General features: G+C 33.4%; 1 protein-coding gene across 1 annotated transcript in view; it reads right to left on the bottom strand.

The window, feature by feature from the left end:
- The window catches only part of LOC148065093 (medium-chain acyl-CoA ligase ACSF2, mitochondrial-like), a 179024-nt gene that overhangs the window by 2900 nt on the left and 150055 nt on the right, over positions 1-26069 (bottom strand). Inside the window, exon 11 of the mRNA XM_087808672.1 lies at positions 34-135. Coding sequence (XP_087664798.1) covers positions 34-135 — 102 coding nt within the window. The remainder of the gene's footprint in view (positions 1-33; positions 136-26069) is intronic.

Raw genomic sequence — 26069 nt, 5'->3', positions numbered from 1 at the left:
GTTTAACGTGAATCGTCGGCAATAAACGTTTACCTCAGTGTGATGTAATATGTGTCCGACGCTGTCCTTGTCGCTGGTGTCGTTGAGGTGCGTCGCGAAAGACAGTGGACCGCTCTCCGTGGAACCGTAGCCCACCTGTTGGCACACACCGGGTAATGACTGCCTGTGACACACGGTTGATTTTAACAATTTCAAATGTTGAAATTTTGAATTTTTTTACTTTAGTGTTTTTGTGAATTTGTTTAAAAAGTGGATTATTTTCAAATGAAATTTTATTTTGCAGAAAATCATGTTATTGAATGTTAGAAATGTCATGTTATTGCATGATAAGAAAAATGTCATGTTATTGCATGATAAAAAAAATGTCATGTTATTGCATAAAAAAAAAAAAAATCATGTTATTGCATGTTAAAAAGGTCATGTTTTAGCATGATAAAAAATGTCATGTTATTGCATGATAGAAATGTCATGCTATAGCATGATAAAAAATGTCATGCTATTGCATGATAAAAATTTCATCTTATAGCATGATAAAAAGGTCATGTTATAGCATGATAAAAAATGTCATGTTATTGCGTGATACAAAATGTCATGTTATATAGCTTGATAAAACATGTCATGTTATAGCATGATAAAAAAGGTCATGTTATTGCATGTTAAAAAGGTCATGTTATAGCATGATATAAAATGTCACGTTATTACGTGATAAAAAATCATGTTATTGCATGTTAAAAATGTGATGGTATAGCATGATAAAAAATGTCATCTTATAGCATGATACAAAAGGTCATGTTATTGCATGATATGAAATGTCATGTTATTGCGTGATACAAAATGTCATGTTATATAGCTTGATAAAGCATGTCATGTTATAACATGATAAAAAAGGTCATGTTATTGCATGTTAAAAAGGTCATGTTATAGCATTATATAAAATGTCACGTTATTGCGTGATCAAAAAAATCATGTTATTGCATGTTAAAAATGTGATGGTATAACATGATAAAAAATGTCACGTTATTGCATTATAAAAAATGTCATCTTATAGCATGATACAAAAGGTCATGTTAATGCATGATAAAAATGTCATGTTATAGCATGATATGAAATGTCATGTTATTGCGTGACACAAAATGTCATGTTATATAGCTTGATAAAACATGTCATGTTATAGCATGATAAAAAGGTCATGTTATAGCATTATATAAAATGTCACGTTATTGCGTGATAAAAAAATCATGTTATTGCATGTTAAAAATGTGATGGTATAGCATGATAAAAAATGTCACGTTATTGCATTATAAAAAATGTAATCTTATAGCATGATACAAAAGGTCAGGTTAATGCATGATAAAAAAGGTCATGTTATAGCATGATCAAAAATGTCATGTTATTGCATGTTAAAAAGGTCATTTTATAGCATTATAAAAATGCCATGTGATGCACAATAAAAAATGTCATTTAATAGCATAATAAAAAATGTCATGTTATAGCATGATATAAAATGTCATGTTATAGCATTATAAAAAGGTCATGTTAATGCATGATAGAAAATGTGATGTTATAGCATGATAAAAATGTCATGTTATAGCGTGATAAAAAATGTCATGTTAAAGCATGATAAAAAATGCCATGTTATTGCACAATAAAAAATGTCATGTTATAGCATGATATAAAATGTCATGCTATTGCATGTTAAAAATGTCATCTTATAGCATGATAAAAATGCCATGTTATTGCACAATAAAAAATGTCATGTTATAGCATGATATAAAATGTCATGTTATAGCATGATAAAAAATGTCTTGTTATTGCATGATATAAAATGTCATGTTATAGCATTATAAAAATGTCATTTAATTGCATGATAGAGACATGTTATGTTACAGCATAATAAAAACTGTCATGCTTTTGCATGTTAAAAATGTCATGTTATAGCATTATAAAAATGTCATGCTATTGCATGTTAAAAATGTCATCTTAAAGCATGATACAAATTGCCATGTTATAGCACAATAAAAAATGTCATGTTATAGCATGATAAAAAATGTCATGTTATAGCATAATATAAAATGTCATGTTATTGCATGATTAAAAAAATGTCACGTTAATGCATGATAAAAAGGTCAAGGTAATGCATGATAGAACATTTGATGTTATAGCATGATAAAAAATGTCATCCTATTGCATGTTAAAAATGTCATGCTATAGCATTATAAAAAATGTCATGTTATAACATGATAATAAAAGTGATGTTATTGCACGTTAATAAGGTCAGGTTATTGCATGATAGAAAATGTGATGTTATAGCATGATAAAAAATGTCATGTTATTGCATGTTAAAAATGTCATGTTAATGCATGATAGAAAATGTGATGTTATAGCATGATAAAATGTCATGTTATAGCATGATAAAAAATGTCATGTTATAGCATGATATAAAATGTCATGTTTTAGCACTATAAAAATTGTCATGTTATAGCTTCATATAAAATGTCACGTTATAGCATTATAAAAATGTCATGCTATAGCACGATAAAAATGTCATGCTATTGCATGTTAAAATGTCATCTTAAAGCATGATATGAAATGTCATGTTACAGCATGATACAAAATGCCATGTTATTGCACAATAAAAAAAATCATGTTATAGCATGATAAAAAATGTCATGCTATTGCATGTTGAAAAATGTCATGCTATGGCATTATAAAAAATGTCATGTTATACCATGATAAAAAAATGTCATGTTATAACATGATAAAAAAAGTGATGTTAGTGCATGTTAAAAATGCCATGTTATTGCACAATAAAACATGTCATGTTATAGCATGATATAAAATGTCATGTTACAGCATGATAAAAAATGTCATGTTATAGCATAATATAAAATGTCATGTTATTGCATGATTAAAAAAATGTCACGTTACTGCATGATAAAAAAAATGTCATGCTATTGCATGTTAAAAATGTCATGCTATAGCATTATAAAAAATGTCATGTTATACCATGATAAAAAAAGTGATGTTATTGCATGTTAAAAATGTCATGTTATAGCATTATAAAAAGGTCATGTTAATGCATGATAGAAAATGTGATGTTATAGCATGATAAAAATGTCATGTTATTGTATGATTAAAAAAATGTCACGTTAATGCATGATAAAAAGGTCATGTTAATGCATGATAGAACATTTGATGTTATAGCATGATAAAAAATGTCATCCTATTGCATGTTAAAAATGTCATGCTATAGCATTATAAAAAATGTCATGTTATAACATGATAATAAAAGTGATGTTATTGCACGTTAATAAGGTCCTGTTATTGCATGATATAAAATGTCATGTTTTAGCATTATAAAAATGTCATGTCATAGCATGATAAAAAATGTCATGCTATTGCATGTTAAAAATGTCATCTTATAGCTTGATAAAAATGCCATGTTATTGCACAATAAAAAATGTCATGTTATAGCATGATATAAAATGTCATGTTATAGCATGATAAAAAATGTCTTGTTATTGCTTGTTAAAAATGTCATGTTATAGCATTATAAAAATGTCATGCTATAGCACGATAAAAATGTCATGCTATTGCATGTTAAAATGTAATCTTAAAGCATGATATGAAATGTCATGTTACAGCATGATACAAAATGCCATGTTATTGCACAATAAAAAAAATCATGTTATAGCATGATAAAAAATGTCATGTTATAGCATGATATAAAATGGCATGTTATTGCATGATTAAAAAAATGTCACGTTAATGCATGATAAAAAGGTCATGTTATAGCATGGTAGAAAATGTCATGTTATTGCATGATAAAAAATGTCATGTTATAGGACGATAAAAAAATGTCATGTTATAGCATTATAAAAATGTCATGCTATAGCACGATAAAAATGTCATGCTATTGCATGTTATAAAATGGCATGTTATTGCATGATTAAAAAAATGTCATGTTATTGCATGATAAAAAGGACATGTTATAGCATGATTAAAAAATGTCATTTTATTGCATGATAGAAAAATGTTATATTACAGCATGATAAAAACTGTCATGCTATTGCATGTTAAAAATGTCATGTTATAGCATAATAAAAATGTCATGCTATAGCACAATAAAAATGTCATGCTATTGCATGTTAAAAATGTCATCTTAAAGCATGATACAAAATGCCATGTTATAGCACAATAAAAAATGTCATGTTATAGCATGATAAAAAATGTCATGTTATTGCATGATTAAAAAAAGGTCATGTTATAGCATTATAAAAATGTCATGCTATTGCACAATAAAAATGTCATGCTATTGCATGTTAAAAATGTCATCTTTAAGCATGATACAAAATGCCATGTTATAGCACAATAAAAAATGTCATGTTATAGCATGATAAAAAAATGTCATGTTATAGCATAATATAAAATGTCATGTTATTGCATGATTAAAAAAATGTCACGTTAATGCATGATAAAAAGGTCATGTTAATGCATGATAGAACATTTGATGTTATAGCATGGTAAAAAATGTCATGTTATACCATGATAACAAAAAATCATGTTACATCATGATAAAAAAAGTGATTTTATTGCATGTTAATAATGTCATGTTATTACATGATAGAAAATGTGATGTTATAGAATGATAAAAAATGTCATGTTATTGCATGTTAAAAATGTCATGTTATAGCATTATAAAAATTTCATGTTATACCATGATAAAACAAATGTCATGTTATAACATGATAAAAAAATGCCATGTTATTTCACAATAAAAAAGGCATGTTATAGCATGATAAAATGTCATATTATAACATGATACAAAATGTCATGTTATAGCATTATAAAAATGTCATGCTATAGCACAATAAAAATGTCATGCTATTGCATGTTAAAAATGTCATCTTAAAGCATGATATGAAATGTCATGTTACAGCATGATACACAATGCGATGTTATAGCACAATAAAAAATGTAATGTTATAGCATGATAAAAAATGTCATGTTATTGCATGATAAAAATGTCATGTTATAGCATGATAAAAAATGTCATGGTAATGCGTGATAAAAAGGTCATGTTATAGCATGATTAAAAAATGTCATTTTATTGCATGATAGAAAAATGTCATCTTATAGCATGATAAAAATGCCATGTTATTGCACAATATGAAATGTCATGTTTTAGCATAATACAAAATGTCATGTTCTAGCATGATAAAAAATGCCATGTTAATGCATGATAAAAAGGTCATGTTAATGCATGATAGAAAATGTGATGTTATAGCATGATAAAAAATGTCATGTTAAAAATGTCATGCTATAGCATTATAAAAATGTCATGTTTTACCATGATACATTTTTTTTTGTTATAACATGATAAAAAATTGATGTTATTGCATGTTAATAAGGTCATGTTATTGCATGATAGAAAATGTGATGTTATAGCATGATAAAAAAATGTCATGTTATTGCATGTAAAAAATGTCATATTAATGCATGATAGAAAATGTGATGTTATAGCATGATAAAAAATGCCATGTTAATGCATGATAAAAAGGTCATGTTAATGCATGATAGAAAATGTGATGTTATAGCATAATAAAAAATGTCATGTTATAGCATTATAAAAAAATGTCATGTTATTGCATGTTAAAAATGTCATGTTATAGCATTATAAAAATGTCATGCTATTGCATGTTAAAAATGTCATCTTAAAGCATGATACAAAATGCGATGTTATAGCACAATAAAAAATGTCATGTTATAGCATGATAAAAAATGTCATGTTATTGCATGATAAAAAATGTCATGGTAATGCGTGATAAAAAGGTCATGTTATAGCATGATTAAAAAATGTCATTTTATTGCATGATAGAAAAATGTCATCTTATAGCATGATAAAAATGCCATGTTATTGCACAATATGAAATGTCATGTTTTAGCATAATACAAAATGTCATGTTATAGCATGATAAAAAATGCCATGTTAATGCATGATAAAAAGGTCATGTTAATGCATGATAGAAAATGTGATGTTATAACATGATAAAAAATGCCATGTTAATGCATGATAAAAAGGTCATGTTAAGGCATGATAGAAAATGTGATGTTATAGCATAATAAAAAATGTCATGTTATAGCATGATAAAAAAATGTCATGTTATTGCATGTTAAAAATGTCATGTTATAGCATTATAAAAATGTCATGCTATTGCATGTTAAAAATGTCATCTTAAAGCATGGTACAAAATGCGATGTTATAGCACAATAAAAAATGTCATGTTATAGCATGATAAAAAATGTCATGTTATTGCATGATATAAAATGTCATGTTATTGCATGATTCAAAAAATGTCACGTTAATTGATATCATACTTAAGTATTCCGACCTTTTTTTCCATTTTCGGACACGTGGATTTTTGCCCATTTTTTAAAGTTTGAGAAAAAAAAATGGGTCGAAATAGACCTTTTTTCGAGCCTTCAAAAAACAACATTTTAAGCATTTAGGCAACAATTTTCTGCGCTCACATGGTGCGTCTGATATCATACTTAAGTATTCCGACCTTTTTTTCCATTTTCGGACGGGTCGATTTTTGCCCATTTTTTAAAGTTTGAGAAAAAAAAATGGGTCGAAATAGACCTTTTTTCGAGCCTGTGAAAAACAACATTTTAAGCATTTAGGCAACAATTTTCTGCGCTCACATGGTGCGTCTGATATCATACTTAAGTATTCCGACCTTTTTTTCCATTTTCGGACACGTCGATTTTTGCCCATTTTTTAAAGTTTGAGAAAAAAAAATGGCTCGAAATATACCTTTTTTCGAGCCTTCAAAAAACAACATTTTAAGCATTTAGGCAACAATGTTCTGCGCTCACATGGTGCGTCTGATATCATACTTAAGTACTCCGACCTTTTTTTCCATTTTTGGACGCGTCGATTTTTGCCCATTTTTTAAAGTTTGAGAAAAAAAAATGGGTCGAAATAGACCTTTTTTCGAGCCTTCAAAAAACAACATTTTAAGCATTTAGGCAACAATTTTCTGCGCTCACATGGTGCGTCTGATATCATACTTAAGTATTCCGACCTTTTTTTCCATTTTCGGACACGTCGATTTTTGCCCATTTTTTAAAGTTTGAGAAAAAAAAATGGGTCGAAATAGACCTTTTTTCGAGCCTTCAAAAAACAACATGTTAAGCATTTAGGCAACAATTTTCTGCGCTCACATGGTGCGTCTGATATCATACTTAAGTATTCCGACCTTGTTTTCCATTTTCGGACGCGTCGATTTTTGCCCATTTTTTGAAGTTTGAGAAAAAAAAATGGGTCGAAATAGACCTTTTTTCGAGCCTTCAAAAAACAACATTTTAAGCATTTAGGCAACAATTTTCTGCGCTCACATGGTGCGTCTGATATCATACTTAAGTATTCCGACCTTGTTTTCCATTTTCGGACGCGTCGATTTTTGCCCATTTTTTAAAGTTTGAGAAAAAAAAATGGGTTAAAATAGACCTTTTTTCGAGCCTTCAAAAAATTTTTTTTTAAGCATTTAGGCAACAATTTTCTGCGCTCACATGGTGCGTCTGATATCATACTTAAGTATTCCAACCTTTTTTTCCATTTTCGGACGCGTCGATTTTTGCCCATTTTTTAAAGTTTGAGAAAAAAAAATGGGTCGAAATAGATCTTTTTTCGAGCCTTCAAAAAACAGCATTTTAAGCATTTAGGCAACAATTTTCTGCGCTCACATGATGCGTCTGATATCATACTTAAGTATTCCGACCTTTTTTTTCCATTTTCGGAGGCGTCGATTTTTGCCCAATTTTATAAAGTTTGAGAAAAAAAAATGGGTCGAAATAGACCTTTTTTCGAGCCTTCAAAAAACAACATTTTAAGCATTTAGGAAACAATTTTCTGCGCTCACATGGTGCGTCTGATATCATACTTAAGTATTCCGACCTTGTTTTCCATTTTCGGACGCGTCGATTTTTGCCCATTTTTTAAAGTTTGAGAAAAAAAAATGGGTTTAAATAGACCTTTTTTCGAGCCTTCAAAATTTTTTTTTTTAAGCATTTAGGCAACAATTTTCTGCGCTCACATGGTGCGTCTGATATCATACTTAAGTATTCCAACCTTTTTTTCCATTTTCGGGCGCGTCGATTTTTGCCCATTTTTTAAAGTTTGAGAAAAAAAAATGGGTCGAAATAGATCTTTTTTCGAGCCTTCAAAAAACAGCATTTTAAGCATTTAGGCAACAATTTTCTGCGCTCACATGGTGCGTCTGATATCATACTTAAGTATTCCGACCTTTTTTTCCATTTTCGGACGCGTCGATTTTTGCCCATTTTTTAAAGTTTGAGAAAAAAAAATGGGTCGAAATAGACCTTTTTTCGAGCCTTCAAAAAACAACATTTTAAGCATTTAGGCAACAATTTTCTGCGCTCACATGGTGCGTCTGATATCATACTTAAGTATTCCGACCTTTTTTTCCATTTTCGGACGCGTCGATTTTTGCCCATTTTTTAAAGTTTGAGAAAAAAAAATGGGTCGAAATAGACCTTTTTTCGAGCCTTTAAAAAACAACATTTTAAGCATTTAGGCAACAATTTTCTGCGCTCACATGGTGCGTCTGATATCATACTTAAGTATTCCGACCTTTTTTTCCATTTTTGGACGCGTCGATTTTTGCCCATTTTTTAAAGTTTGAGAAAAAAAAATGGGTCGAAATAGACCTTTTTTCGAGCCTTCAAAAAACAACATTTTAAGCATTTAGGCAACAATTTTCTGCGCTCACATGGTGCGTCTGATATCATACTTAAGTATTCCGACCTTTTTTTCCATTTTCGGACGCGTCGATTTTTGCCCATTTTTTAAAGTTTGAGAAAAAAAAATGGGTCGAAATAGACCTTTTTTCGAGCCTTCAAAAAACAACATTTTAAGCATTTAGGCAACAATTTTCTGCGCTCACATGGTGCGTCTGATATCATACTTAAGTATTCCGACCTTTTTTTCCATTTTCGGACGCGTCGATTTTTTGCCCATTTTTTAAAGTTTGAGAAAAAAAAATGGGTCGAAATTGACGTTTTTTCGAGCCTTCAAAAAACAGCATTTTAAGCATTTAGGCAACAATTTTCTGCGCTCACATGGTGCGTCTGATATCATACTTAAGTATTCCGACCTTTTTTTCCATTTTCGGACGGGTCGATTTTTGCCCATTTTTTAAAGTTTGAGAAAAAAAAATGGGTCGAAATAGACCTTTTTTCGAGCCTTCAAAAAACAGCATTTTAAGCATTTAGGCAACAATTTTCTGCGCTCACATGGTGCGTCTGATATCATACTTAAGTATTCCGACCTTTTTTTCCATTTTCGGACGGGTCGATTTTTGCCCATTTTTTAAAGTTTGAGAAAAAAAAATGGGTCGAAATAGACCTTTTTTCGAGCCTTCAAAAAACAGCATTTTAAGCATTTAGGCAACAATTTTCTGCGCTCACATGGTGCGTCTGATATCATACTTAAGTATTCCGACCTTTTTTTCCATTTTTGGACGCGTCGATTTTTGCCCATTTTTTAAAGTTTGAGAAAAAAAAATGGGTCGAAATAGACCTTTTTTCGAGCCTTCAAAAAACAACATTTTAAGCATTTAGGCAACAATTTTCTGCGCTCACATGGTGCGTCTGATATCATACTTAAGTATTCCGACCTTTTTTTCCATTTTCGGACGCGTCGATTTTTGCCCATTTTTTTAAGTTTGAGAAAAAAAAATGGGTCGAAATAGACCTTTTTTCGAGCCTTCAAAAAACAACATTTTAAGCATTTAGGCAACAATTTTCTGCGCTCACATGGTGCGTCTGATATCATACTTAAGTATTCCGACCTTTTTTTCCATTTTCGGACGGGTCGATTTTTGCCCATTTTTTAAAGTTTGAGAAAAAAAAATGGGTCGAAATAGACCTTTTTTCGAGCCTTCAAAGAACAGCATTTTAAGCATTTAGGCAACAATTTTCTGCGCTCACATGGTGCATCTGATATCATACTTAAGTATTCCAACCTTTTTTTCCATTTTTGGACGCGTCGATTTTTGCCCATTTTTTAAAGTTTGAGAAAAAAAAATGGGTCGAAATAGACCTTTTTTCGAGCCTTCAAAAAACAACATTTTAAGCATTTAGGCAACAATTTTCTGCGCTCACATGGTGCGTCTGATATCATACTTAAGTATTCCGACCTTTTTTTCCATTTTCGGACGCGTCGATTTTTGCCCATTTTTTAAAGTTTGAGAAAAAAAAATGGGTCGAAATAGACCTTTTTTCGAGCCTTCAAAAAACAACATTTTAAGCACTTAGGCAACAATTTTCTGCGCTCACATGGTGCGTCTGATATCATACTTAAGTATTCCGACCTTTTTTTCCATTTTCGGACGGGTCGATTTTTGCCCATTTTTTAAAGTTTGAGAAAATAAAATGGGTCGAAATAGACCTTTTTTCGAGCCTTCAAAGAACAGCATTTTAAGCATTTAGGCAACAATTGTCTGCGCTCACATGGTGCGTCTGATATCATACTTAAGTATTCCGACCTTTTTTTCCATTTTCGGACGCATCGATTTTTGCCCATTTTTTAAAGTTTGAGAGTAAAAAATGGGTCGAAATAGACCTTTTTTCGAGCCTTCAAAAAACAACATTTTAAGCATTTAGGCAACAATTTTCTGCGCTCACATGGTGCGTCTGATATCATACTTAAGTATTCCGACCTTTTTTTCCATTTTCTGACGGGTCGATTTTTGCCCATTTTTTAAAGTTTGAGAAAAAAAAATGGGTCGAAATAGACCTTTTTTCGAGCCTTCAAAAAACAACATTTTAAGCATTTAGGCAACAATTTTCTGCGCTCACATGGTGCGTCTGATATCATACTTAAGTATTCCGACCTTTTTTTCCATTTTCGGACGGGTCGATTTTTGCCCATTTTTTAAAGTTTGAGAAAAAAAAATGGGTCGAAATAGACCTTTTTTCGAGCCTTCAAAAAACAACATTTTAAGCATTTAGGCAACAATTTTCTGCGCTCACATGGTGCGTCTGATATCATACTTAAGTATTCCGACCTTTTTTTCCATTTTCGGACGCGTCGATTTTTGCCCATTTTTTAAAGTTTGAGAAAAAAAAATGGGTCGAAATAGACCTTTTTTCGAGCCTTCAAAAAACAACATTTTAAGCATTTAGGCAACAATTTTCTGCGCTCACATGGTGCGTCTGATATCATACTTAAGTATTCCGACCTTTTTTTCCATTTTCGGACGGGTCGATTTTTGCCCATTTTTTAAAGTTTGAGAAAAAAAAATGGGTCGAAATAGACCTTTTTTCGAGCTATCAAAGAACAGCATTTTAAGCATTTAGGCAACAATTTTCTGCACTCACATGGTGCGTCTGATATCATACTTAAGTATTCCGACCTTTTTTTCCATTTTTGGACGCGTCGATTTTTGCCCATTTTTTAAAGTTTGAGAAAAAAAAATGGGTCGAAATAGACCTTTTTTCGAGCCTTCAAAAAACAACATTTTAAGCATTAAGGCAACAATTTTCTGCGCTCACATGGTGCGTCTGATATCATACTTAAGTATTCCGACCTTTTTTTCCATTTTCGGACGCGTCGATTTTTGCCCATTTTTTAAAGTTTGAGAAAAAAAAATGGGTCAAAATAGACCTTTTTTCGAGCCTTCAAAAAACAACATTTTAAGCATTTAGGCAACAATTTTCTGCGCTCACATGGTGCGTCTGATATCATACTTAAGTATTCCGACCTTTTTTTCCATTTTCGGACGCGTCGATTTTTGCCCATTTTTTAAAGTTTGAGAAAAAAAATTGGGTCGAAATTGACCTTTTTTCGAGTCTTCAAAAAACAGCATTTTAAGCATTTAGGCAACAATTTTCTGCGCTCACATGGTGCGTCTGATATCATACTTAAGTATTCCGACCTTTTTTTCCATTTTCGGACGCGTCGATTTTTGCCCATTTTTTAAAGTTTGAGAAAAAAAAATGGGTCGAAATAGACCTTTATTCGAGCCTTCGAAAAACAACATTTTAAGCATTTAGGCAACAATTTTCTGCGCTCACATGGTGCGTCTGATATCATACTTAAGTATTCCGACCTTTTTTTCCATTTTCGAAAGCGTCGATTTTTGCCCATTTTTTAAAGTTTGAGAAAAAAAAATGGGTCGAAATAGACCTTTTTTCGAGCCTTCGAAAACAACATTTTAAGCATTTAGGCAACAATTTTCTGCGCTCACATGGTGCGTCTGATATCATACTTAAGTATTCCGAACTTTTTTTCCATTTTTGGACGCGTCGATTTTTGCCCATTTTTTAAAGTTTGAGAAAAAAATATGGGTCGAAATAGACCTTTTTTCGAGCCTTCAAATAACAACATTTTAAGCATTTAGGCAACAATTTTCTGCGCTCACATGGTGCGTCTGATATCATACTTAAGTATTCCGACCTTTTTTTCCATTTTCGGACGGGTCGATTTTTGCCCATTTTTTAAAGTTTGAGAAAAAAAAATGGGTCGAAATAGACCTTTTTTCGAGCCTTCAAAAAACAGCATTTTACGAATTTAGGCAACAATTTTCTGCGCTCACATGGTGCGTCTGATATCATACTTAAGTATTCCGACCTTTTTTTCCATTTTTGGACGCGTCGATTTTTGCCCATTTTTTAAAGTGTGAGAAAAAAAAATGGGTCGAAATAGACCTTTTTTCGAGCCTTCAAAAAACAACATTTTAAGCATTTAGGCAACAATTTTCTGTGCTCACATGGTGCGTCTGATATCATACTTAAGTATTCCGACCTTTTTTTCCATTTTCGGACGCGTCGATTTTTGCCCATTTTTTAAAGTTTGAGAAAAAAAAATGGGTCGAAATAGAACTTTTTTCGAGCCTTCAAAAAACAACATTTTAAGCATTTAGGCAACAATTTTCTGCACTCACATGGTGCGTCTGATATCATACTTAAGTATTCCGACCTTTTTTTCCAATTTCGGACGCGTCGATTTTTGCCCATTTTTTAAAGTTTGAGAAAAAAAAATGGGTCGAAATAGACCTTTTTTCGAGCCTTCAAAAAACAGCATTTTAAGCATTTAGGCAACAATTTTCTGCGCTCACATGGTGCGTCTGATATCATACTTAAGTATTCCGACCTTTTTTTCCATTTTCGGACGCGTCGATTTTTGCCCATTTTTTAAAGTTTGAGAAAAAAAAATGGGTCGAAATAGACCTTTTTTCGAGCCTTCAAAAAACAGCATTTTAAGCATTTAGGCAACAATTTTCTGCGCTCACATGGTGCGTCTGATATAATACTTAAGTATTCCGACCTTTTTTTCCATTTTTGGACGCGTCGATTTTTGCCCATTTTTTAAAGTTTGAGAAAAAAATATGGGTCGAAATAGACCCTTTTTCGAGACTTCAAAAAACAACATTTTAAGCATTTAGGCAACAATTTTCTGCGCTCACATGGTGCGTCTGATATCATACTTAAGTATTCCGACCTTTTTTTCCAATTTCGGACGCGTCGATTTTTGCCCATTTTTTAAAGTTTGAGAAAAAAAAATGGGTCGAAATAGACCTTTTTTCGAGCCTTCAAAAAACAACATTTTAAGCATTTAGGCAACAATTTTCTGCGCTCACATGGTGCGTCTGATATCATACTTAAGTATTCCGACCTTTTTTTCCATTTTCGGACGCGTCGATTTTTGCCCATTTTTTAAAGTTTGAGAAAAAAAAATGGGTCGAAATAGACCTTTTTTCGAGCCTTCAAAAAACAGCATTTTAAGCATTTAGGCAACAATTTTCTGCGCTCACATGGTGCGTCTGATATCATACTTAAGTATTCCGACCTTTTTTTCCATTTTCGGACGGGTCGATTTTTGCCCATTTTTTAAAGTTTGAGAAAAAAAAATGGGTCGAAATAGACCTTTTTTCGAGCCTTCAAAGAACAGCATTTTAAGCATTTAGGCAACAATTTTCTGCGCTCACATGGTGCGTCTGATATCATACTTAAGTATTCCGACCTTTTTTTCCATTTTTGGACGCGCCGATTTTTGCCCATTTTTTAAAGTTTGAGAAAAAAAAATGGGTCGAAATAGACCTTTTTTCGAGCCTTCAAAAATCAACATTTTAAGCATTTAGGCAACAATTGTCTGCGCTCACATGGTGCGTCTGATATCATACTTAAGTATTCCGACCTTTTTTTCCATTTTTGGACGCGTCGATTTTTGCCCATTTTTTAAAGTTTGAGAAAAAAAAATGGGTCGAAATAGACCTTTTTTCGAGCCTTCAAAAAACAACATTTTAAGCATTTAGGCAACAATTTTCTGCGCTCACATGGTGCGTCTGATATCATACTTAAGTATTCCGACCTTTTTTTCCATTTTCGGACGCGTCGATTTTTGCCCATTTTTTAAAGTTTGAGAAAAAAAAATGGGTCGAAATAGACCTTTTTTCGAGCCTTCAAAAAACAACATTTTAAGCATTTAGGCAACAATTTTCTGCGCTCACATGGTGCGTCTGATATCATACTTAAGTATTCCGACCTTTTTTTCCATTTTCGGACGGGTCGATTTTTGCCCATTTTTTAAAGTTTGAGAAAAAAAAATGGGTCGAAATAGACCTTTTTTCGAGCCTTCAAAGAACAGCATTTTAAGCATTTAGGCAACAATTTTCTGCGCTCACATGGTGCGTCTGATATCATACTTAAGTATTCCGACCTTTTTTTCCATTTTTGGACGCGTCGATTTTTGCCCATTTTTTAAAGTTTGAGAAAAAAAAATGGGTCGAAATAGACCTTTTTTCGAGCCTTCAAAAAACAACATTTTAAGCATTTAGGCAACAATTTTCTGCGCTCACATGGTGCGTCTGATATCATACTTAAGTATTCCGACCTTTTTTTCCATTTTCGGACGCGTCGATATTTGCCCATTTTTTAAAGTTTGAGAAAAAAAAATGGGTCGAAATAGACCTTTTTTCGAGCCTTCAAAAAACAACATTTTAATCATTTAGGCAACAATTTTCTGCGCTCACATGGTGCGTCTGATATCATACTTAAGTATTCCGACCTTTTTTTCCATTTTCGGACGCGTCGATTTTTGCCCATTTTTTAAAGTTTGAGAAAAAAATATGGGTCGAAATAGACCTTTTTTCGAGCCTTCAAAAAACAACATTTTAAGCATTTAGGCAACGATTTTTTGCGCTCACATGGTGCGTCTGATATCATACTTAAGTATTCCGACCTTTTTTTCCATTTTTGGACGCGTCGATTTTTGCCCATTTTTTAAAGTTTGAGAAAAAAATATGGGTCGAAATAGACCTTTTTTCGAGACTTCAAAAAACAACATTTTAAGCATTTAGGCAACAATTTTCTGCGTTCACATGGTGCGTCTGATATCATACTTAAGTATTCCGACCTTTTTTTCCATTTTCGGACGCGTCGATTTTTGCCCATTTTTTAAAGTTTGAGAAAAAAAAATGGGTCGAAATAGACCTTTTTTCGAGCCTTCAAAAAACAGCATTTTAAGCATTTAGGCAACAATTTTCTGCGCTCACATGGTGCGTCTGATATCATACTTAAGTATTCCAACCTTTTTTTCCATTTTCGGACGCGTCGATTTTTGCCCATTTTTTAAAGTTTGAGAAAAAAAAATGGGTCGAAATAGACCTTTTTTCGAGCCTTCAAAAAACAACATTTTAAGCATTTAGGCAACAATTTTCTGCGCTCACATGGTGCGTCTGATATCATACTTAAGTATTCCGACCATTTTTTCCATTTTCGGACGCGTCGATTTTTGCCCATTTTTTAAAGTTTGAGAAAAAAAAATGGGTCGAAATAGACCTTTTTTCGAGCCTTCAAAGAACAGCATTTTAAGCATTTAGGCAACAATTTTCTGCGCTCACATGGTGCGTCTGATATCATACTTAAGTATTCCGACCTTTTTTTCCATTTTTGGACGCGCCGATTTTTGCCCATTTTTTAAAGTTTGAGAAAAAAAAATGGGTCGAAATAGACCTTTTTTCGAGCCTTCAAAAAACAACATTTTAAGCATTTAGGCAACAATTTTCTGCGCTCACATGGTGCGTCTGATATCATACTTAAGTATTCCGACCTTTTTTTCCATTTTTGGACGCGTCGATTTTTGCCCATTTTTTAAAGTTTGAGAAAAAAAAATGGGTCGAAATAGACCTTTTTTCGAGCCTTCAAAAAACAACATTTTAAGCATTTAGGCAACAATTTTCTGCGCTCACATGGTGCGTCTGATATCATACTTAAGTATTCCGACCTTTTTTTCCATTTTCGGACGGGTCGATTTTTGCCCATTTTTTAAAGTTTGAGAAAAAAAAATGAGTCGAAATAGACCTTTTTTCGAGCCTTCAAAGAACAGCATTTTAAGCATTTAGGCAACAATTTTCTGCGCTCACATGGTGCGTCTGATATCATACTTAAGTATTCCGACCTTTTTTTCCATTTTTGGACGCGTCGATTTTTGCCCATTTTTTAAAGTTTGAGAAAAAAAAATGGGTCGAAATAGACCTTTTTTCGAGCCTTCAAAAAACAACATTTTAAGCATTTAGGAAACAATTTTCTGCGCTCACATGGTGCGTCTGATATCATACTTAAGTATTCCGACCTTTTTTTCCATTTTCGGACGCGTCGATTTTTGCCCATTTTTTAAAGTTTGAGAAAAAAAAATGGGTCGAAATAGACCTTTTTTCGAGCCTTCAAAAAACAACATTTTAAGCATTTAGGCAACAATTTTCTGCGCTCACATGGTGCGTCTGATATCATACTTAAGTATTCCGACCTTTTTTTCCATTTTCGGACGGGTCGATTTTTGCCCATTTTTTAAAGTTTGAGAAAAAAAAATGGGTCGAAATAGACCTTTTTTCGAGCCTTCAAAGAACAGCATTTTAAGCATTTAGGCAACAATTTTCTGCGCTCACATGGTGCGTCTGATATCATACTTAAGTATTCCGACCTTTTTTTCCATTTTTGGACGCGTCGATTTTTGCCCATTTTTTAAAGTTTGAGAAAAAAAAATGGGTCGAAATAGACCTTTTTTCGAGCCTTCAAAAAACAACATTTTAAGCATTTAGGCAACAATTTTCTGCGCTCACATGGTGCGTCTGATATCATACTTAAGTATTCCGACCTTTTTTTCCATTTTCGGACGCGTCGATTTTTGCCCATTTTTTAAAGTTTGAGAAAAAAAAATGGGTCGAAATAGACCTTTTTTCGAGCCTTCAAAAAACAGCATTTTAAGCATTTAGGCAACAATTTTCTGCGCTCACATGGTGCGTCTGATATCATACTTAAGTATTCCGACCTTTTTTTCCATTTTCGGACGGGTCGATTTTTGCCCATTTTTTAAAGTTTGAGAAAAAAAAATGGGTCGAAATAGACCTTTTTTCGAGCCTTCAAAAAACAGCATTTTAAGCATTTAGGCAACAATTTTCTGCGCTCACATGGTGCGTCTGATATCATACTTAAGTATTCCGACCTTTTTTTCCATTTTTGGACGCGTCGATTTTTGCCCATTTTTTAAAGTTTGAGAAAAAAAAATGGGTCGAAATAGACCTTTTTTCGAGCCTTCAAAAAACAACATTTTAAGCATTTAGGCAACAATTTTCTGCGCTCACATGGTGCGTCTGATATCATACTTAAGTATTCCGACCTTTTTTTCCATTTTCGGACGGGTTGATTTTTGCCCATTTTTTAAAGTTTGAGAAAAAAAAATGGGTCGAAATAGACCTTTTTTCGAGCCTTCAAAAAACAACATTTTAAGCATTTAGGCAACAATTTTCTGCGCTCACATGGTGCGTCTGATATCATACTTAAGTATTCCGACCTTTTTTTCCATTTTCGGACGCGTCGATTTTTGCCCATTTTTTAAAGTTTGAGAAAAAAAAATGGGTCGAAATAGACCTTTTTTCGAGCCTTCAAAAAACAGCATTTTAAGCATTTAGGCAACAATTTTCTGCGCTCACATGGTGCGTCTGATATCATACTTAAGTATTCCGACCTTTTTTTCCATTTTCGGACGGGTCGATTTTTGCCCATTTTTTAAAGTTTGAGAAAAAAAAATGGGTCGAAATAGACCTTTTTTCGAGCCTTCAAAAAACAGCATTTTAAGCATTTAGGCAACAATTTTCTGCGCTCACATGGTGCGTCTGATATCATACTTAAGTATTCCGACCTTTTTTTCCATTTTCGGACGCGTCGATTTTTGCCCATTTTTTAAAGTTTGAGAAAAAAAAATGGGTCGAAATAGACCTTTTTTCGAGCCTTCAAAAAACAGCATTTTAAGCATTTAGGCAACAATTTTCTGCGCTCACATGGTGCGTCTGATATCATACTTAAGTATTCCGACCTTTTTTTCCATTTTCGGACGCGTCGATTTTTGCCCATTTTTTAAAGTTTGAGAAAAAAAAATGGGTCGAAATAGACCTTTTTTCGAGCCTTCAAAAAACAACATTTTAAGCATTTAGGCAACAATTTTCTGCGCTCACATGGTGCGTCTGATATCATACTTAAGTATTCCGACCTTTTTTTCCATTTTCGGACGCGTCGATTTTTGCCCATTTTTTAAAGTTTGAGAAAAAAAAATGGGTCGAAATAGACCTTTTTTCGAGCCTTCAAAAAACAACATTTTAAGCATTTAGGCAACAATTTTCTGCGCTCACATGGTGCGTCTGATATCATACTTAAGTATTCCGACCTTTTTTTCCATTTTCGGACGGGTCGATTTTTGCCCATTTTTTAAAGTTTGAGAAAAAAAAATGGGTCGAAATAGACCTTTTTTCGAGCCTTCAAAAAACAACATTTTAAGCATTTAGGCAACAATTTTCTGCGCTCACATGGTGCGTCTGATATCATACTTAAGTATTCCGACCTTTTTTTCCATTTTCGGACGCGTCGATTTTTGCCCATTTTTTAAAGTGCGTCTGATATCATACTTAAGTATTCCGACCTTTTTTTCCATTTTCGGACGGGTCGATTTTTGCCCATTTTTTAAAGTTTGAGAAAAAAAAATGGGTCGAAATAGACCTTTTTTCGAGCCTTCAAAAAACAGCATTTTAAGCATTTAGGCAACAATTTTCTGCGCTCACATGGTGCGTCTGATATCATACTTAAGTATTCCGACCTTTTTTTCCATTTTCGGACGCGTCGATTTTTGCCCATTTTTTAAAGTTTGAGAAAAAAAAATGGGTCGAAATAGACCTTTTTTCGAGCCTTCAAAAAACAGCATTTTAAGCATTTAGGCAACAATTTTCTGCGCTCACATGGTGCGTCTGATATCATACTTAAGTATTCCGACCTTTTTTTCCATTTTCGGACGCGTCGATTTTTGCCCATTTTTTAAAGTTTGAGAAAAAAAAATGGGTCGAAATAGACCTTTTTTCGAGCCTTCAAAAAACAACATTTTAAGCATTTAGGCAACAATTTTCTGCGCTCACATGGTGCGTCTGATATCATACTTAAGTATTCCGACCTTTTTTTCCATTTTCGGACGCGTCGATTTTTGCCCATTTTTTAAAGTTTGAGAAAAAAAAATGGGTCGAAATAGACCTTTTTTCGAGCCTTCAAAAAACAACATTTTAAGCATTTAGGCAACAATTTTCTGCGCTCACATGGTGCGTCTGATATCATACTTAAGTATTCCGACCTTTTTTTCCATTTTCGGACGGGTCGATTTTTGCCCATTTTTTAAAGTTTGAGAAAAAAAAATGGGTCGAAATAGACCTTTTTTCGAGCCTTCAAAAAACAACATTTTAAGCATTTAGGCAACAATTTTCTGCGCTCACATGGTGCGTCTGATATCATACTTAAGTATTCCGACCTTTTTTTCCATTTTCGGACGCGTCGATTTTTGCCCATTTTTTAAAGTTTGAGAAAAAAAAATGGGTCGAAATAGACCTTTTTTCGAGCCTTCAAAAAACAACATTTTAAGCATTTAGGCAACAATTTTCTGCGCTCACATGGTGCGTCTGATATCATACTTAAGTATTCCGACCTTTTTTTCCATTTTCGGACGCGTCGATTTTTGCCCATTTTTTAAAGTTTGAGAAAAAAAAATATGGGTCGAAATAGACCTTTTTTCGAGCCTTCAAAAAACAGCATTTTAAGCATTTAGGCAACAATTTTCTGCGCTCACATGGTGCGTCTGATATCATACTTAAGTATTCCGACCTTTTTTTCCATTTTCGGACGGGTCGATTTTTGCCCATTTTTTAAAGTTTGAGAAAAAAAAATGGGTCGAAATAGACCTTTTTTCGAGCCTTCAAAAAACAGCATTTTAAGCATTTAGGCAACAATTTTCTGCGCTCACATGGTGCGTCTGATATCATACTTAAGTATTCCGACCTTTTTTTCCATTTTCGGACGCGTCGATTTTTGCCCATTTTTTAAAGTTTGAGAAAAAAAAATGGGTCGAAATAGACCTTTTTTCGAGCCTTCAAAAAACAGCATTTTAAGCATTTAGGCAACAATTTTCTGCGCTCACATGGTGCGTCTGATATCATACTTAAGTATTCCGACCTTTTTTTCCATTTTCGGACGCGTCGATTTTTGCCCATTTTTTAAAGTTTGAGAAAAAAAAATGGGTCGAAATAGACCTTTTTTCGAGCCTTCAAAAAACAACATTTTAAGCATTTAGGCAACAATTTTCTGCGCTCACATGGTGCGTCTGATATCATACTTAAGTATTCCGACCTTTTTTTCCATTTTCGGACGCGTCGATTTTTGCCCATTTTTTAAAGTTTGAGAAAAAAAAATGGGTCGAAATAGACCTTTTTTCGAGCCTTCAAAAAACAACATTTTAAGCATTTAGGCAACAATTTTCTGCGCTCACATGGTGCGTCTGATATCATACTTAAGTATTCCGACCTTTTTTTCCATTTTCGGACGGGTCGATTTTTGCCCATTTTTTAAAGTTTGAGAAAAAAAAATGGGTCGAAATAGACCTTTTTTCGAGCCTTCAAAAAACAGCATTTTAAGCATTTAGGCAACAATTTTCTGCGCTCACATGGTGCGTCTGATATCATACTTAAGTATTCCGACCTTTTTTTCCATTTTCGGACGCGTCGATTTTTGCCCATTTTTTAAAGTTTGAGAAAAAAAAATGGGTCGAAATAGACCTTTTTTCGAGCCTTCAAAAAACAGCATTTTAAGCATTTAGGCAACAATTTTCTGCGCTCACATGGTGTGTCTGATATCATACTTAAGTATTCCGACCTTTTTTTCCATTTTCGGACGCGTCGATTTTTGCCCATTTTTTAAAGTTTGAGAAAAAAATATGGGTCGAAATAGACCTTTTTTCGAGCCTTCAAAAAACAACATTTTATGCATTTAGGCAACAATTTTCTGCGCTCACATGGTGCGTCTGATATCATACTTAAGTATTCCGACCATTTTTTCCATTTTCGGACGCGTCGATTTTTGCCCATTTTTTAAAGTTTGAGAAAAAAATATGGGTCGAAATAGACCTTTTTTCGAGCCTTCAAAAAACAACATTTTAATCATTTAGGCAACAATTTTCTGCGCTCACATGGTGCGTCTGATATCATACTTAAGTATTCCGACCTTTTTTTCCATTTTCGGACGCGTCGATTTTTGCCCATTTTTTAAAGTTTGAGAAAAAAAAATGGGTCGAAATAGACCTTTTTTCGAGCCTTCAAAAAACAACATTTTAAGCATTTAGGCAACAATTTTTTGCGCTCACATGGTGCGTCTGATATCATACTTAAGTATTCCGACCTTTTTTTCCATTTTTGGACGCGTCGATTTTTGCCCATTTTTTAAAGTTTGAGAAAAAAAAATGGGTCGAAATAGACCTTTTTTCGAGCCTTCAAAAAACAGCATTTTAAGCATTTAGGCAACAATTTTCTGCGCTCACATGGTGTGTCTGATATCATACTTAAGTATTCCGACCTTTTTTTCCATTTTCGGACGCGTCGATTTTTGCCCATTTTTTAAAGTTTGAGAAAAAAATATGGGTCGAAATAGACCTTTTTTCGAGCCTTCAAAAAACAACATTTTATGCATTTAGGCAACAATTTTCTGCGCTCACATGGTGCGTCTGATATCATACTTAAGTATTCCGACCATTTTTTCCATTTTCGGACGCGTCGATTTTTGCCCATTTTTTAAAGTTTGAGAAAAAAATATGGGTCGAAATAGACCTTTTTTCGAGCCTTCAAAAAACAACATTTTAATCATTTAGGCAACAATTTTCTGCGCTCACATGGTGCGTCTGATATCATACTTAAGTATTCCGACCTTTTTTTCCATTTTCGGACGCGTCGATTTTTGCCCATTTTTTAAAGTTTGAGAAAAAAATATGGGTCGAAATAGACCTTTTTTCGAGCCTTCAAAAAACAACATTTTAAGCATTTAGGCAACAATTTTTTGCGCTCACATGGTGCGTCTGATATCATACTTAAGTATTCCGACCTTTTTTTCCATTTTTGGACGCGTCGATTTTTGCCCATTTTTTAAAGTTTGAGAAAAAAAAATGGGTCGAAATAGACCTTTTTTCGAGCCTTCAAAAAACAGCATTTTAAGCATTTAGGCAACAATTTTCTGCGCTCACATGGTGCGTCTGATATCATACTTAAGTATTCCGACCTTTTTTTCCATTTTCGGACGCGTCGATTTTTGCCCATTTTTTAAAGTTTGAGAAAAAAAAATGGGTCGAAATAGACCTTTTTTCGAGCCTTCAAAAAACAACATTTTAAGCATTTAGGCAACAATTTTCTGCGCTCACATGGTGCGTCTGATATCATACTTAAGTATTCCGACCATTTTTTCCATTTTCGGACGCGTCGATTTTTGCCCATTTTTTAAAGTTTGAGAAAAAAAAATGGGTCGAAATAGACCTTTTTTCGAGCCTTCAAAGAACAGCATTTTAAGCATTTAGGCAACAATTTTCTGCGCTCACATGGTGCGTCTGATATCATACTTAAGTATTCCGACCTTTTTTTCCATTTTTGGACGCGTCGATTTTTGCCCATTTTTTAAAGTTTGAGAAAAAAATATGGGTCGAAATAGACCTTTTTTCGAGACTTCAAAAAACAACATTTTAAGCATTTAGGCAACAATTTTCTGCGCTCACATGGTGCGTCTGATATCATACTTAAGTATTCCGACCTTTTTTTCCATTTTCGGACGCGTCAATTTTTGCCCATTTTTTAAAGTTTGAGAAAAAAAAATGGGTCGAAATAGACCTTTTTTCGAGCCTTCAAAAAACAACATTTTAAGCATTTAGGCAACAATTTTCTGCGCTCACATGGTGCGTCTGATATCATACTTACGTATTCCGACCTTTTTTTCCATTTTCGGACGCGTCGATTTTTGCCCATTTTTTAAAGTTTGAGAAAAAAAAATGGGTCGAAATAGACCTTTTTTCGAGCCTTCAAAAAACAACATTTTAAGCATTTAGGCAACAATTTTCTGCGCTCACATGGTGCGTCTGATATCATACTTAAGTATTCCGACCTTTTTTTCCATTTTCGGACGCGTCGATTTTTGCCCATTTTTTAAAGTTTGAGAAAAAAAAATGGGTCGAAATAGACCTTTTTTCGAGCCTTCAAAAAACAACATTTTAAGCATTTAGGCAACAATTTTCTGCGCTCACATGGTGCGTCTGATATCATACTTAAGTATTCCGACCTTTTTTTCCATTTTCGGACGGGTCGATTTTTGCCCATTTTTGAAAGTTTGAGAAAAAAAAATGGGTCGAAATAGACCTTTTTTCGAGCCTTCAAAGAACAGCATTTTAAGCATTTAGGCAACAATTTTCTGCGCTCACATGGTGCGTCTGATATCATACTTAAGTATTCCGACCTTTTTTTCCATTTTTGGACGCGTCGATTTTTGCCCATTTTTTAAAGTTTGAGAAAAAAAAATGGGTCGAAATAGACCTTTTTTCGAGCCTTCAAAAAACAACATTTTAAGCATTTAGGCAACAATTTTCTGCGCTCACATGGTGCGTCTGATATCATACTTAAGTATTCCGACCTTTTTTTCCATTTTCGGACGCGTCGATTTTTGCCCATTTTTTAAAGTTTGAGAAAAAAAAATGGGTCGAAATAGACCTTTTTTCGAGCCTTCAAAAAACAACATTTTAAGCATTTAGGCAACAATTTTCTGCGCTCACATGGTGCGTCTGATATCATACTTAAGTATTCCGACCTTTTTTTCCATTTTCGGACGGGTCGATTTTTGCCCATTTTTTAAAGTTTGAGAAAAAAAAATGGGTCGAAATAGACCTTTTTTCGAGCCTTCAAAAACAGCATTTTAAGCATTTAGGCAACAATTTTCTGCGCTCACATGGTGCGTCTGATATCATACTTAAGTATTCCGACCTTTTTTTCCATTTTCGGACACGTCGATTTTTGCCCATTTTTTAAAGTTTGAGAAAAAAAAATGGGTCGAAATAGACCTTTTTCGAGCCTTCAAAAAACAGCATTTTAAGCATTTAGGCAACAATTTTCTGCGCTCACATGGTGTGTCTGATATCATACTTAAGTATTCCGACCTTTTTTTCCATTTTCGGACGCGTCGATTTTTGCCCATTTTTTAAAGTTTGAGAAAAAAAAATGGGTCCAAATAGACCTTTTTTCGAGCCTTCAAAAAACAACATTTTAAGCATTTAGGCAACAATTATCTGCGCTCACATGGTGCGTCTGATATCATACTTAAGTATTCCGACCTTTTTTTCCATTTTCGGACGGGTCGATTTTTGCCCATTTTTTAAAGTTTGAGAAAAAAAAATGGGTCGAAATAGACCTTTTTTCGAGCCTTCAAAGAACAGCATTTTAAGCATTTAGGCAACAATTTTCTGCGCTCACATGGTGCGTCTGATATCATACTTAAGTATTCCGACCTTTTTTTCCATTTTTGGACGCGTCGATTTTTGCCCATTTTTTAAAGTTTGAGAAAAAAAAATGGGTCGAAATAGACCTTTTTTCGAGCCTTCAAAAAACAACATTTTAAGCATTTGGGCAACAATTTTCTGCGCTCACATGGTGCGTCTGATATCATACTTAAGTATTCCGACCTTTTTTTCCATTTTTGGACGCGTCGATTTTTGCCCATTTTTTAAAGTTTGAGAAAAAAAAATGGGTCGAAATAGACCTTTTTTCGAGCCTTCAAAAAACAACATTTTAAGCATTTAGGCAACAATTTTCTGCGCTCACATGGTGCGTCTGATATCATACTTAAGTATTCCGACCTTTTTTTCCATTTACGGACGGGTCGATTTTTGCCCATTTTTTAAAGTTTGAGAAAAAAAAATGGATCGAAATAGATCTTTTTTCGAGCCTTCAAAGAACAGCATTTTAAGCATTTAGGCAACAATTTTCTGCGCTCACATGGTGCTTCTGATATCATACTTAAGTATTCCGACCTTTTTTTCCATTTTTGGACGCGTCGATTTTTGCCCATTTTTTAAAGTTTGAGAAAAAAAAATGGGTCGAAATAGACCTTTTTTCGAGCCTTCAAAAAAAATTTTTTTAAGCATTTAGGCAACAATTTTCTGCGCTCACATGGTGCGTCTGATATCATACTTAAGTATTCCGACCTTTTTTTCCATTTTCGGACGGGTCGATTTTTGCCCATTTTTTAAAGTTTGAGAAAAAAAAATGGGTCGAAATAGACCTTTTTTCGAGCCTCCAAAAAACAACATTTTAAGCATTTAGGCAACAATTTTCTGCGCTCACATGGTGCGTCTGATATCATACTTAAGTATTCCGACCTTTTTTTCCATTTTCGGACGCGTCGATTTTTGCCCATTTTTTAAAGTTTGAGAAAAAAAAATGGGTCGAAATAGACCTTTTTTCGAGCCTTCAAAAAACAACATTTTAAGCATTTAGGCAACAATTTTCTGCGCTCACATGGTGCGTCTGATATCATACTTAAGTATTCCGACCTTTTTTTCCATTTTCGGACGGGTCGATTTTTGCCCATTTTTTAAAGTTTGAGAAAAAAAAATGGGTCGAAATAGACCTTTTTTCGAGCCTTCAAAGAACAGCATTTTA

Source organism: Callionymus lyra, chromosome 15 (genome assembly GCF_982586985.1).
Source record: "Callionymus lyra chromosome 15, fCalLyr1.hap1.1, whole genome shotgun sequence".
Classification (NCBI taxonomy): domain Eukaryota; kingdom Metazoa; phylum Chordata; class Actinopteri; order Syngnathiformes; family Callionymidae; genus Callionymus; species Callionymus lyra.
The sequence above is the reverse complement of the archived record's forward strand: the minus strand, read 5'-3'. Positions and strand labels throughout refer to the sequence as shown.